Below are 12,026 nucleotides of genomic sequence, written 5' to 3' on the forward strand. Positions count from 1 at the left end.
GTACACGGCACGCACGCTAGCTTACGTATATTCGCTACAATTTGTGTTGATGTGTTTGTTTTAAGCTAAAGTCGAAATCGGGAGCAAAATTTTTCCGACTTTGGGGCACGTTTTCGATTCCTAAAAACGTCAGCTGCGGTCATGTGTGGGATTTCGGGTGTTCATTTCTGGGCGTAAACAATGACCAATGACGGACATTCAACATTCCAAGTCTCATCAACCCCCCCCCCCCCGTCCCCAATCCATGGAATGCCATCACGGTGATCGCCCCCCCCCCCCCATCTCGTCATCAACTAAGAACGGTGTACGTGGTGTGTTTGTGTCGCCGTCCGTGGCATTGATCACATGTTCGATTGTCTTAGTGGTGAACGGCTAACGACACGCTAACGTCCTTAGCTTGTAGCTAGCATCGGAAATCGGAAGGCAACATGGGAATGCAGTCAGGATGGATTGTCACTGAAGCAGTTGATTTTTTTTTTTATATGTGGTAGTGTGTCGAGCGTTGGGAGTTTTGGGGGCCGGGGGGCGGGGGCGGCGTGGACAATTTGGAGTTTTTTTTTCTGAGGTGATTCTGTTCTGCAGGGTTTGTGAAGCGCTTTGGGGCCCAGAGCAGATGAAAGGTGCTATTTAAATGTAAGTGCCACTTCATTCCTTCATTTGTCCATCTTTTCTACTTCCTGTCACATGACCCCCCCCCCCACGCACACAAACATCCCTGACCACACGCACACACAAGCATGCATTCCACTCCTCTTCATTACTTCAAATATCAGTTTCCTTGGTGTTCTCGTCATAATCAACCGTCGCTTGTGTGGCCCCCCCCCGTCCCCGTCCCCGCCTTTTGTCGCCCCGCCCAGGTGCCCTTTCTGCATCTATTCCACCAATCGTCCGGCAGCCATGGAGTGCCACCTGAAGACGCACCTCAAGATGGAGCACCGCTGCCGCATCTGTCAGGGACTGTGGCCCGACCGCCCCTCGCTGGAGGCCCACATGCGCGCCCACCGCCTGGGCAACCACTACAAGTGCGAGCAGTGCGGCTACCTGTCCAAGACGGCCAACAAGCTCATCGAACACGTGCGCGTGCACACGGGCGAGCGGCCCTTCCACTGCGACCTGTGCTCGTACAGCTGCAAGCGCAAGGACAACCTCAACCTGCACAAGAGGCTGAAACACGCGCCGCGCCAGACCTTCGCCTGCCGGGGGTGCGCCTTCACCACCACGCACCCTTTTGTCTTCAGCCGCCACCTCAAGAAGCATCAGGGCGGTGGTGCCAAAGAGGGGGAGGGAGACGACGGGACAGGCGCGGAGGGGACGTCACCGGTGGGCCCGTCCGCTCGGAGGCGCCTCCTGGGGAGCGCCGGCCTCGCCGCGTCCCAGGCGCTGCGCTCCGTCGCCCTGTCGCGCTCGCTGGCTCCGGCCAGCCCCCGCAGCTCGTCCCCTTCGGGCGCCATCATGGACCGGTACAGAAACTGCGAGCGGGTGCGCCTGATCCCCCTCACCACCCTCTTCGCTCACGGCGACCGCCGCACATTCCGCCGCTCCCGCCCTGTCCCCCTCTCTGCCTCCCCCTCCCACAAACACTCCTTCCTGGCCTACCTGGGACTCATGGAGCGGGGCGAGACTGACTGACTGACTGACTGACTCCGCCCCCCCCAAGACTTGTCCAGACCAGACCAGCACAACAAGCTGCTGGCCCCCACAAACACAAAGACTGAAAAACTCTAACGCATTTATATCAAAAGCTGCTTTTCTTATAAGCTTATCCACCGCTAAGCTCCTCCCCCTTCCTCCCGTTTGACACGTCTGAATGAACGCTCACGAGGAATCTCGTTTTTTTATGGCTCTTTTTCTTTCGCCAGGAAAGACTTGCAAGTGCTGTCTTTGTCTGTTGCTACAACGCATTGAGATGGCATGCCTGATTCCGATTCCGTGTTTCCGCTCGCTCACTTTGGTCACGAAACGGAGCCTCAACCCACGCACTTATTTATCAAATCTTGTACATACGTTTTGTAGCCCCTCCCACCTTTTTTTTCATTGGGTATGATGGTCAAACCATGTTGTTATTATTGCATAGCTGCTGCCTGACGTCACCTCTGTCTCGGAATGTTTTGTGTTGATTTTGTTTTTTTTTTTTTGTTTTTTTAGAAAGCTATGAAAATCAAATGTAAATACAGAAGAATTTGACAAAACCACGTATCCACATCGAATATCGTTTGCACTCGCGCAACCCGACGAGTCGCTTTAGAGATCGTCTCTGCACGAATCATGTGGCGTAGACCCTACTAGACGAGATCTACTACCGGGCGGGGGGGGGGGTTATGCGGTCGCCACAGGGGCCGATTGAATGGTGCTTTTTGGAGCTTTTTGTAATTTTTTGTGTACAAAAAAAACGGAACAATTAGAAGGAAAAAAAATGTTCCAAACTAAAAGACTTGAATGAATGTATTTTTGTTGATGTAAAAAAAAAAAAATACGCATACAAAAAGTCACAGGGACATTTTGTGTGCTGGGAAAGTTAGCATGTCTGGTGGCCTTTTTTTTTTTTTTTTTTTTTTTTTTTACTGAGCCTTTGATGTCATGAATTTATTTTGTACTAACATGATAGGAAATAATTCCCTGCAGGTGCAATGATGAAGCAAAGCCATCTTGCTTGTACGGCAAACACGGTAACGTTTCAATCAATGTTGTTGTTTTTCTTTGAAACCGACTCAACAGCGCCTCTGCTGGCTGCAGCCAAGTAGTGCACTCCATTTTTTTTTTTTTTTTTTTGTGCCTCCATGGCTTCCACACTGAGATCAAATCCACGATCAATTCCACACGATTGCCCGACCAAATCCTCAACGATCAATGAACGGTATTACGGCCCTTTCTTCTATTCTTCATTTGCACTTCATTTCGTGAATACTTCAAAAGCCAAAAGCACTTAAAAACCTGCCAAGTTGATGGGATAAAAAAAGAAATGCTTGCAATCAAGCTGCCGTTAGGTTTAGCGCCCCCCCAACCCCCACCCCACCCCCCGAGCGCACAGCGTTGCACTTTTCTCGAACAGGGGCAGCGGGGCATTTTCTTTAAAACATGTCATGACATAAAATAAGCTTTAGCCATCGTTAAGTTGCCCGTGTGGCCTTCAAGCGCGCATCCCTTATTTGTAAAAATGACTTTCATGTCTGCTTTATTGTCTATGTTAATTATGTGTGATTGGACAGAGAATTGTTTCGACCAAAATGTACGTCGCCGGAGGACATGATATTAGGATGTAATCCGTCATGTCCCGTTTAATGTTTTGGTTTTTTTTGCTTTAAGACTGTCCTGAAATTATTTACAAAAAAAAAAGTCCCGGTCCACAGAGGAATTATTAAAAGAATGTTTTTTTGCACTCCTCTTCCACACCTTCAAATCTGACGCAAATGGCGCCCCCTGCTGGTCAAAGCACTTGCATGACTTCGTACTTAGTTCCCCACTTCTGACTGCCGCCATTTTTTCCATTGGCACCGTTTTTACGATCAGAGAAAGCTCAACCCCCCCCCCGACCCCGCATCACCATCGTCCTTCAGTAAGGCTATACGCTGTAAAAAGCTTTTTTATATTATTATTATTATTATTATTATTACTCCATTGTTAAGGCTGTACAGGGTTGTGACAATAACTGGTAAATAGATCATTTGTACTTTTTTCTTTTTATTTTGTATTTGTTTTCTTTGGTATTATTTTTATGTTCGACTTGCCAGATTTAAATGTAACAGGATTTGAAAGTAAAGCTTACATCAGATATTACGTCACGTCTTCTTGTCTTCTATTTCGTCTGTCGCTTAGGTCAGTGGCGGCCAAAGTGCAATGCGGGGGCCATTTTGGATTTGCCTGCAGTACATACTAAAGGATAGAATTTAACAACAGCCAAAATGTAAAAAATGTACTCCAAATTGTCCATAGGTATGAATGTGAGTGTGAATGGTTGTTTGTCTATATGTGCCCTGTGAGTCCAGGGTGTACCCCGCCTCTCGCCCGAAGACGGCTGGGATAGGCTCCAGCTCCCCCGCCACCCTTGTGAGGATAAGCAGTAGAAAATGAATGAATGATTATTAGTACTACATTTTTTTTAATAAAAAAATCAATGAAAAAAAAATCAATAAAAATATAAAATTATTTAGAGGGGGCTTCAGAACATTTAAAAATAGACCTAACGACGCCACTGGCCCTTAGAAGTAAAAAAAAAACAAAAAACATGCTAGGTTAATTAGCGACTCCAAATTGTCCATAGGTATGAATGTGAGTGTGAATGGTTGTTTGTCTATATGTGCCCTGTGATTGGCTGGCCACCAGTCCAGGGTGTACCCCGCCTCTCGCCCAATGAAGACAGCTGGGATAGGCTCCAGCACCTACCGCGACCCTCGTGAGGATAAGCGGTAGAAAATGAATGAATGAATGTTGTTTTGCAAATTAGGAGTGGTCAGACCGGAGCAGGAGGGGATAGAAAAGAAGAAAAAAGAAAACAGGGGGGGGAGTGCATTTTTAGACAAAATGTCTAAACAACGGACACCTTGTCATCGGGAATATCACTAACAGAAAAGCCCCCAACAATTGGGAAATGAATTCCATCGAAAGCGTAGTGCCTTTGGGAAGCTATCTAGCATCTGGAAAAATAACCATGTTTGTCGTGTTCGTATTGTCGGTTTTCCGCACGTCTTGATGAGAGCGAAAGCTCCGTAAGTCACTTCCATTGTCTTCCTGACAAAAAACTAGAAACATTTTGAAAGGAAGTCAAATGAAAAGATTCCCAGCCAATCCGCAAGGGGAGGCGGTAGCATCAAGTTAAGAGAACCACGGATCATCTCAGGGGGGGAAGTAACTTTTCCTAATTTATACCCGCCATCATAATAATAATAATAAGCGATGGGATCTGTGGTGCGTGCGTTTTTTTTTTTACGAGGCCGAGTGAGGCGTTCGCTTGCCTGCCGCCGTAATGAAAGTTCCGGCACGTTCCCGGCCAGCCAAAGGTTGGCCCTGCCTAATGAAAACAGATGAAGCAGAGATAAAGTGTTTGCCGACATTAAGGGAGTCATTTATCAGCGTTAGAGCCCCCGCGGCTACGGAACACCTTGGCGGGGCGCGTTCCTTTCATGGCCCCCGGCGGTCTCTCGCCACATCAACAGCGGTTTGGCGGTTACCTCTTCATTGTCCGTGTTTACTGCTGGATCCTTTCTACGGGTGGGAAGAGTTTAAAGCGTTATTCTGTTAAAGAGGTCCGGAAGTCCTCGTGACCCCCCCGCGCCGGGTTCAAGCGCCATCGGAAGCCAGATCTTCCTGTGCCCCGCTCTCATCTCGTTGGCGTATTAATGAATCTTTCTGCTCCGTGTTTTAAAGCTGCTTAATTAAGTTCAAAGCGGGGCTCGGGGCGGCGGGCGGCCGCTTGCCTGACCTCCCCTGTGAGTGGAACTGTTGATTAAGGCCCTGCAGGAGGGGGACAGGGTGGGGGGGACGCGGCGTATCGATTGAAGGGGTAGAGAAAAACCCTCATTTGGATTTTTTTTGCGTCAAATTACATGTGCTGTTTTTCTTCGTTTCGACGAGAACAATTACTCAATTCCCGTCCGCCGGAATTGCAGACTAATTGCGCGATAAGACAAAATGCTTTTTCCGTCTCGGTTTCGCAATAACGAGCCCTCCACCCTCCGTCCGCCGCCCATGCTGTTAGCACAAAGGTGACCTTTCGACACCACCTTGCCAAAGTTGGCCGCCATCGATCGATAGCGCGTTAGCTTTTTTGTTTGTAGGTCCTTGGCGAGGCTTGGCTTTATTACAGCTGCGCGCCGTCACGGGGGAATCGTGCTCTCCGACAGAGGAACTCCCTCTTGTTTGCCAAAAGTGTAATCCCGCCGTGACCCGCCGTGACCCCCCTGGTCTGAGAGGAAAGCTGCTTAGACAGAGACGGAGCTCCTGACTGCCTGATGCCTTTTGGCCAAGGTTCTTTGTTTTAGTTTCGCGCATCCTTTCATGGATTTTGCAGCAGGATTCGGCGACCGTCTTCCACCATGACACGATTAATCGTAGTTGGTGTCACGGTCTCATCAGAAAGGAATGAAAGTTGAGGTTCTCAGACCCAATCTGGACACGGACCTTCCACAGAGACGTCGTAATGGTTTTATTTCATTTGAACATGCATCAGATTACAATTGAGTGCATCCCATAATCAGTTCACAGTTCCACATGTCCAAAAGGAGTAGGAAGAAGCAAAGCTTATTAAATCCTACCCCTCCATCTGGTACTTTTACAATCAGTAACTGTTACATTTGTTCACTTCCTGCTTTCCTAATATCGTTTTAAGTTTTTTTTTGTTTTATCTTTATTTTTATATATATATATATATATATATATATATATATATATATATATATATATATATATATATATATATCATTTTAAAATATTTTTTATCTTTATTTTTATATTTGTATTATTTGTATTCATATTTTTATATCTTTATTTTTGTATTTTAATAATTTATATATTTTTAATTTTAATCATGTAAATTTTAATCATATAAATTTTAATCATGTAAATTTTAATCTTAATTATAATCTTAATTTTAATCTTAATTTTAATCTTTATTTTAATCTTTATTTTTATTTTTATTTACGTACCAAAGTACGAGGTGATATGACCATCCAAGTATTGGATGACATTTTTACCTAATTGGTAATTATTATTTTAGCTGTTTGAAGATGAACTATATCAGCAAGTTGAAGTACATATTAGTGATTTTAGAAATAAGGAGTTAGTATGTTCTCTGTAGGCGGCATTATGAATTATCCTTACTGACCTTTTTTGCAGTACATTTAGCCAGTGAAGATTGCTTTTATAGTTATTAGCCCATATTTCCACCCAATAAGTAAGATATGGTAGAACCAGACATAAATTGCTGATTCTGTGAAGGCTGAACGGGGGTTGCTAGTCCGGATTGCCAACATGGACCGGGAAGAGTCTGGAATCAATTAAGATGCAACGGTATCCGCAAGGGATTTCGGGACTGGAAAGACCCGGAATCCGGACACGTTTGTACTCAACGCGACCAATTATCATCTCCATTTTGTGCAGGTTATTGTGTGTAGCTGCTCTACAGGAGCCCACAACACAACACAAAGAGACACAAATGAGTATGTTAGGTTTCTTTATGTTACGGAACATCATGTCATTCTTGACCATGGTACCTAAGTAAGTCCAAACCCGGTACCCAGGCGTTTCAACACGTGTGGCGTATCTGTCCACCCCACCCCCACGTTCTACCCTTGCCGCCACCCTGCTGCGCCTCTTGGGGTGAGACGTCTCTCAACGGGGGGTCAACAGGATCCGATTCAGGACGCACAGTGGGTGGGAGTGGTTTAGGAGCAGGGGGCGATAACCCCAAAAAAGGGGTTGGCATGTTGCCCTGGGGGGGAGGGGTTGTTGACGGGACAGACAAACAGCCACCCAGACAGACAAACAGGATTGACTAGGTTACCATGGCAATGACCCGACACCCACTATCCATACGTTATTGGTTGTTTATACACAAACCAAAACATTCCGACCGCCATGTATTTCCCCCAGTAACACAATTACGTCCAATTCCGTTGCCCGTGCTCGGCACACATCTCCAAGTGCGTAGGGAGATTAACGGAACAGTCCGGGGTCGAGCCCAAACTAATCAAGCTCCTCATTTCCCTGCACGGACTAATGAAGTACAACAGTGACCTTCGGTTGACCGCCCCAAGGACTTGAACGGCTAAACACAGAAGCATGGAAACCAATTAGCCAAATAGAAATAATCATCTATAGGATGCAGTGCTGGCTGGAACGCTAACTCTGGAATCAGACGGCGGACTTCTTTATTCGAAAAAAAGCGCTAACGTGTACTCACTCCCTTAGCGCCGCACTTGAGCCTTTTAATGATTTAATTAGCGCTAACTCAATTCCAGTCTTCCATCAATTAAAAGGTGAAGCTGCAGTCATCCGTCCTCCAATCAGGAATCACTCCCATCCGTTCTCATTTCAAGTAGGGCTGGGTTAAACCATTATTTCTGTAAATCGATTAATCTAGAAAATAGTTTTTCGATGCATCGATTAATCCCTGAACTTCTTCCATTTAAGGTTTTACGTAGGACACTGGTGCTCTTAGGAACCTTGAGTGCTGCAGAAATTCTTTTATGACCTTGGCCGGATATCACCTCGTACTTCGGTACGTGACCAAAAAAAAAAAAGTAAATAAATAAAACTAAAAAAAACAAAATTAATCAAATAAAAGTTAAAAAAAAAACTTAAACTAGATTAGGAAAGCAGGAAGTGAACAAATGTAACAGTTACTGATTGTAAAAGTACCAGATGGAGGGGTAGGATTTAATAAGCTTTGCTTCTTCCTACTCCTTTTGGACATGTGGAACTGGGAACTGATTATGGGATGCACTCAATTGTAATCTGATGCATGTTTAAATGAAATAAAACCATTACCATATTAGCCACAACACAATAAAACTAGTATGTGGCCCAAAATAAATAAATAAATAAATAAATAAATACTAAATGAATAAAAAAAATACTTAAATATATCTAATTTTTAATTTAAAAAAATGTTAAATTATATTAGGAAAGCAGGAAGTGAACAAATGTAAGTTACTGATTGTAAAAGTATCAGATTGTACTAGCCACAATACAATAAAATGTGGCCCAAAATAAATAAATAAATATAAAACATAAATACTAAATGAATTAAAAAAAATACATAAATATATCTAATTTTTAATTTAAAAAAAATAAAAAATATTAAATTATATTAGGAAAGCAGAAAGTGAACAAATGTAAGTTACTGATTGTAAAAGTACCAGATTGTATTAGCCACAATACAATAAAACTAGTATGTGGCCCAAAATAAATAAATAAATAAACATAAAAAATAAATACATACATATATAATTTTTAATAAAAAAATAAAAAATATTTAATTATATTAGGAAAGCAGGAAGTGAACAAATGTAACAGTTACTGATTGTAAAAGTACCAGATGGAGGGGTAGGATTTAATAAGCTTTGCTTCTTCCTACTCCTTTTGGACATGTGGAACTGGGAACTGATTATGGGATGCACTCAATTGTAATCTGATGCATGTTCAAATGAAATAAAACCATTACCATGTCATATTTTAGCTATTTTTCTGTCAAGATGGTTGTGCTGAGTGTATACATTCCCAAGGAAAAGAATGAACCTAAATGCAAATGGCTGCAATGAAACAGAGTGAAAACATTACGGAGGTCTGAATACTTTTGTATATGTCTTAACTCTTTTAAGTACTTTTTTCTTTTCAGCGTGGCCCTACTACTATTTGGTAAAATGTCCCATTAGACTCTAAACATGATATCAAGTCAACTTGTAGAAATGGTTGCTATAGTTGTCATAGTTAAGAGATCATCCTCCTCCTTGGACAGGAGTTCATTCGGCCAACAAGAGACACCTGCATGCCACACAGCGCCAGGAAGCACAACGTCTGGCCGACAGTTGGCAGGGCCAGCGGTCCGGCACGCTTCAGAGCGGCTGGCACTGACAGCCGCCCATCTGCCCGAGTTGACGCGTCCGCCGCTGTTCCGCTTGTCCGGCGAGGACAAAAATGTGTCGCGGTGCCCTGGCAGAGCTCTGCAAAATGTCAATCTGGCGTGACAAACCCATGCAAGGCCCTCGCGGGGCTTCTGGTGGTGTTGTAGTGGCGGGTGCCTGGGATCAAATGGAGAGCCGGGCACATGCCAAGGTAACAACAACCTGAGCGATGCCATCTTGTCCTTAGCTTGTTGGGTGGAAAAAGGATGATTGGATGACACCGGTGGCTATTAGCTTGACAGTTACCTGCTTGCCGTCAACCTTCATGCTGGTACCGCAGCTTTAAATGCGGATCTGCATCCCATTGGCGGAGCCTATGGATGCAGTCAAAGTGATTCATTCATTCATTCATTCATTCGGGTCGCGGTACACCCTGGACTGGTGGCCAGCCAATCACAGGGCACATATAGACAAACAACCATTCACACTCACATTCATACCTATGGACAATTGGGAGTCGCTAATTAACCTAGCATGTTTTTGGAATGTGGGAGGAAACCGGAGTACCCGGAGAAAACCCACGCATGCACGGGGACAACATGCAAACTCCACACAGAGATGGCCGAGGGTGGAATTGAACTCGGGTCTCCTTGGAATTTTTTTTAATCATTTGTTTCCACTGTAAATACTGGAATACTTGTTTATTTACAGTTTAGCATGCAGAATGTCTTCGGGCGAGACACCCTGGACTGGACTGGTGACCAGCCAATCACAGGGCACATATAGACAAACAACCATTCACACTCACATTCATACCTATGGACAATTTGGAGTCGCCAATTAACCTAGCATGTTTTTTGGAATGTGGGAGGAAACCGGAGTACCTGGAAAAAACCCACGCATGAACAGGGAGAACATGCAAACGCCACACAAAGATGGCCGAGGGTGGAATTCAACCAGTCAAAGTGATGCTTTTGTCAAATCGAACAGAGACAGCACAATTGTTCGAAACTGTCTGAAAACCGAAAGACCTGTAATCAACTTGTTTTTCCATCAAAAGATCCAGCGATTAGACCGTGACGAAAGCTTCCTAAATGCACACACACACACGCCAAATGCAACATCTGCGGTTGCATCCACGGCAGAGAGGTTGCTATTAGGAATGAAATCAATTCAACTTTGCATGTCTTCTTAAAAAAGGTCAAAGCAAATTGACTCGGGAGGACAAATACATATTTCCTGTATGATATATTTGCTGTCAGCGCAGCAAGTGTGCAAGGTTATTAGTAAGTAGACCAGGCCGGGGGGGAGAGGAAGTCTATAGCGGTAATCAATAGACGCTTCACTGTGCTAACAGGACCTTCCTGCTAGTTACCATGGCTCTAAGAGGCCATTCCTTGGTGTGTAAACAAACAGATGTGGTTCTGTTCAGGTGGTACACAATTCCAAATCAACATAAACATCACGAGTCGTTTCTATTTACCTTCAGTTTGCCAAATTCAAACGTGGCTTCAGACTGAGGTTATGGTACAGCAGTCATCCATAAAGAAAGGGAGCAGTGGTGTGATGGGGAGGTAAAGTGGGGGGGTTGTTCTTGCTGAGTGGCCGCCTATGACAGGCTGACCTGCACATTAGCAGGAGAGTGTGCGGCCCAGTGTTACCTGTCATATCTGGCACCGGTGTGACCGGGCCACTGGGCAGCCAAAAATAATAGAGACTGGCAAGAGGGGCAACGAGGGGTCGTGCACAGAGGTGTGGAGGGGGGGCGTTCCGAGTAACGGGGACACACGAGGATGAGGGAAAAGGTTGTTTTAAAACCATTTCTCCAGGTTTCTGTTCTGTATACTCATTGGAAAGCGATGTGATATCGCCTCTGACCACCCCGAGATTAGCCTGCCCCCGTATGGGCGTACCACTTCATGGAAAACTGCTTTGTAAAAAAGCAGGCTTCGCAACACATCTTAAATTAGTCAAAAAATACTAACAAAATGTACAAATTAATTCATTTTCTACCGCTTTTCCTCACGAGGGTCCAGCCAATCACAGGGCACATACAGACAAACAACCATTCACACTCACATTCATATCTATGGACAATTTGGAGTCGTTTTTGGAATGTGGTAGGAAACCGGAGTACCCGGAAAAAATCCACGCATGCACGGGGAGAACATGCAAACTCCACACAGAGATGGCCGAGGGTGGGATTGAACTCGGGTCTCCTAGCTGTGAGGTCTGCGCACTAACCACTCGACTGCCGTGCAGCCCATTTTTAAACATATCTTGCAATTCATTCATTCATTTTCTACCGCTTTTTCTCACAAGAGTCAAGGGGGGTGCTGTAGCCTATCCCAGCTGTCTTCTTCGTGCGAGAGGCGGGGTACACCCTTGACTGGTGGCCAGCCAATCAAATGGCAAATACAGACAAACAACCATTCACACTCACATTCATACCTATGGACAATTTGGAGT

At 44.8% G+C, this 12,026-nt stretch overlaps 1 protein-coding gene across 4 annotated transcripts in view; it reads left to right on the plus strand.

The window, feature by feature from the left end:
- Positions 1-5,429, plus strand: part of znf827 (zinc finger protein 827) — an 87,486-nt gene extending 82,057 nt beyond the window's left edge. The window contains exons 14-15 of one of the 4 annotated variants that reach the window (XM_058066947.1): positions 583-633; positions 858-1,004. In XM_058066947.1, the coding sequence (XP_057922930.1) occupies positions 583-631 (49 nt within the window). In that variant the 3' untranslated portion in view covers positions 632-633; positions 858-1,004. Of the gene's footprint in view, positions 1-582; positions 634-857 lie in introns of those variants that run through there. The other 3 variants (XM_058066860.1, XM_058066773.1, XM_058067031.1) reach the window with 3 other exon arrangements.
- Positions 5,430-12,026: the final 6,597 nt, after the last annotated feature.

Source organism: Doryrhamphus excisus, chromosome 1 (assembly GCF_030265055.1).
Source record: "Doryrhamphus excisus isolate RoL2022-K1 chromosome 1, RoL_Dexc_1.0, whole genome shotgun sequence".
NCBI classification, from domain to species: Eukaryota; Metazoa; Chordata; class Actinopteri; order Syngnathiformes; family Syngnathidae; genus Doryrhamphus; species Doryrhamphus excisus.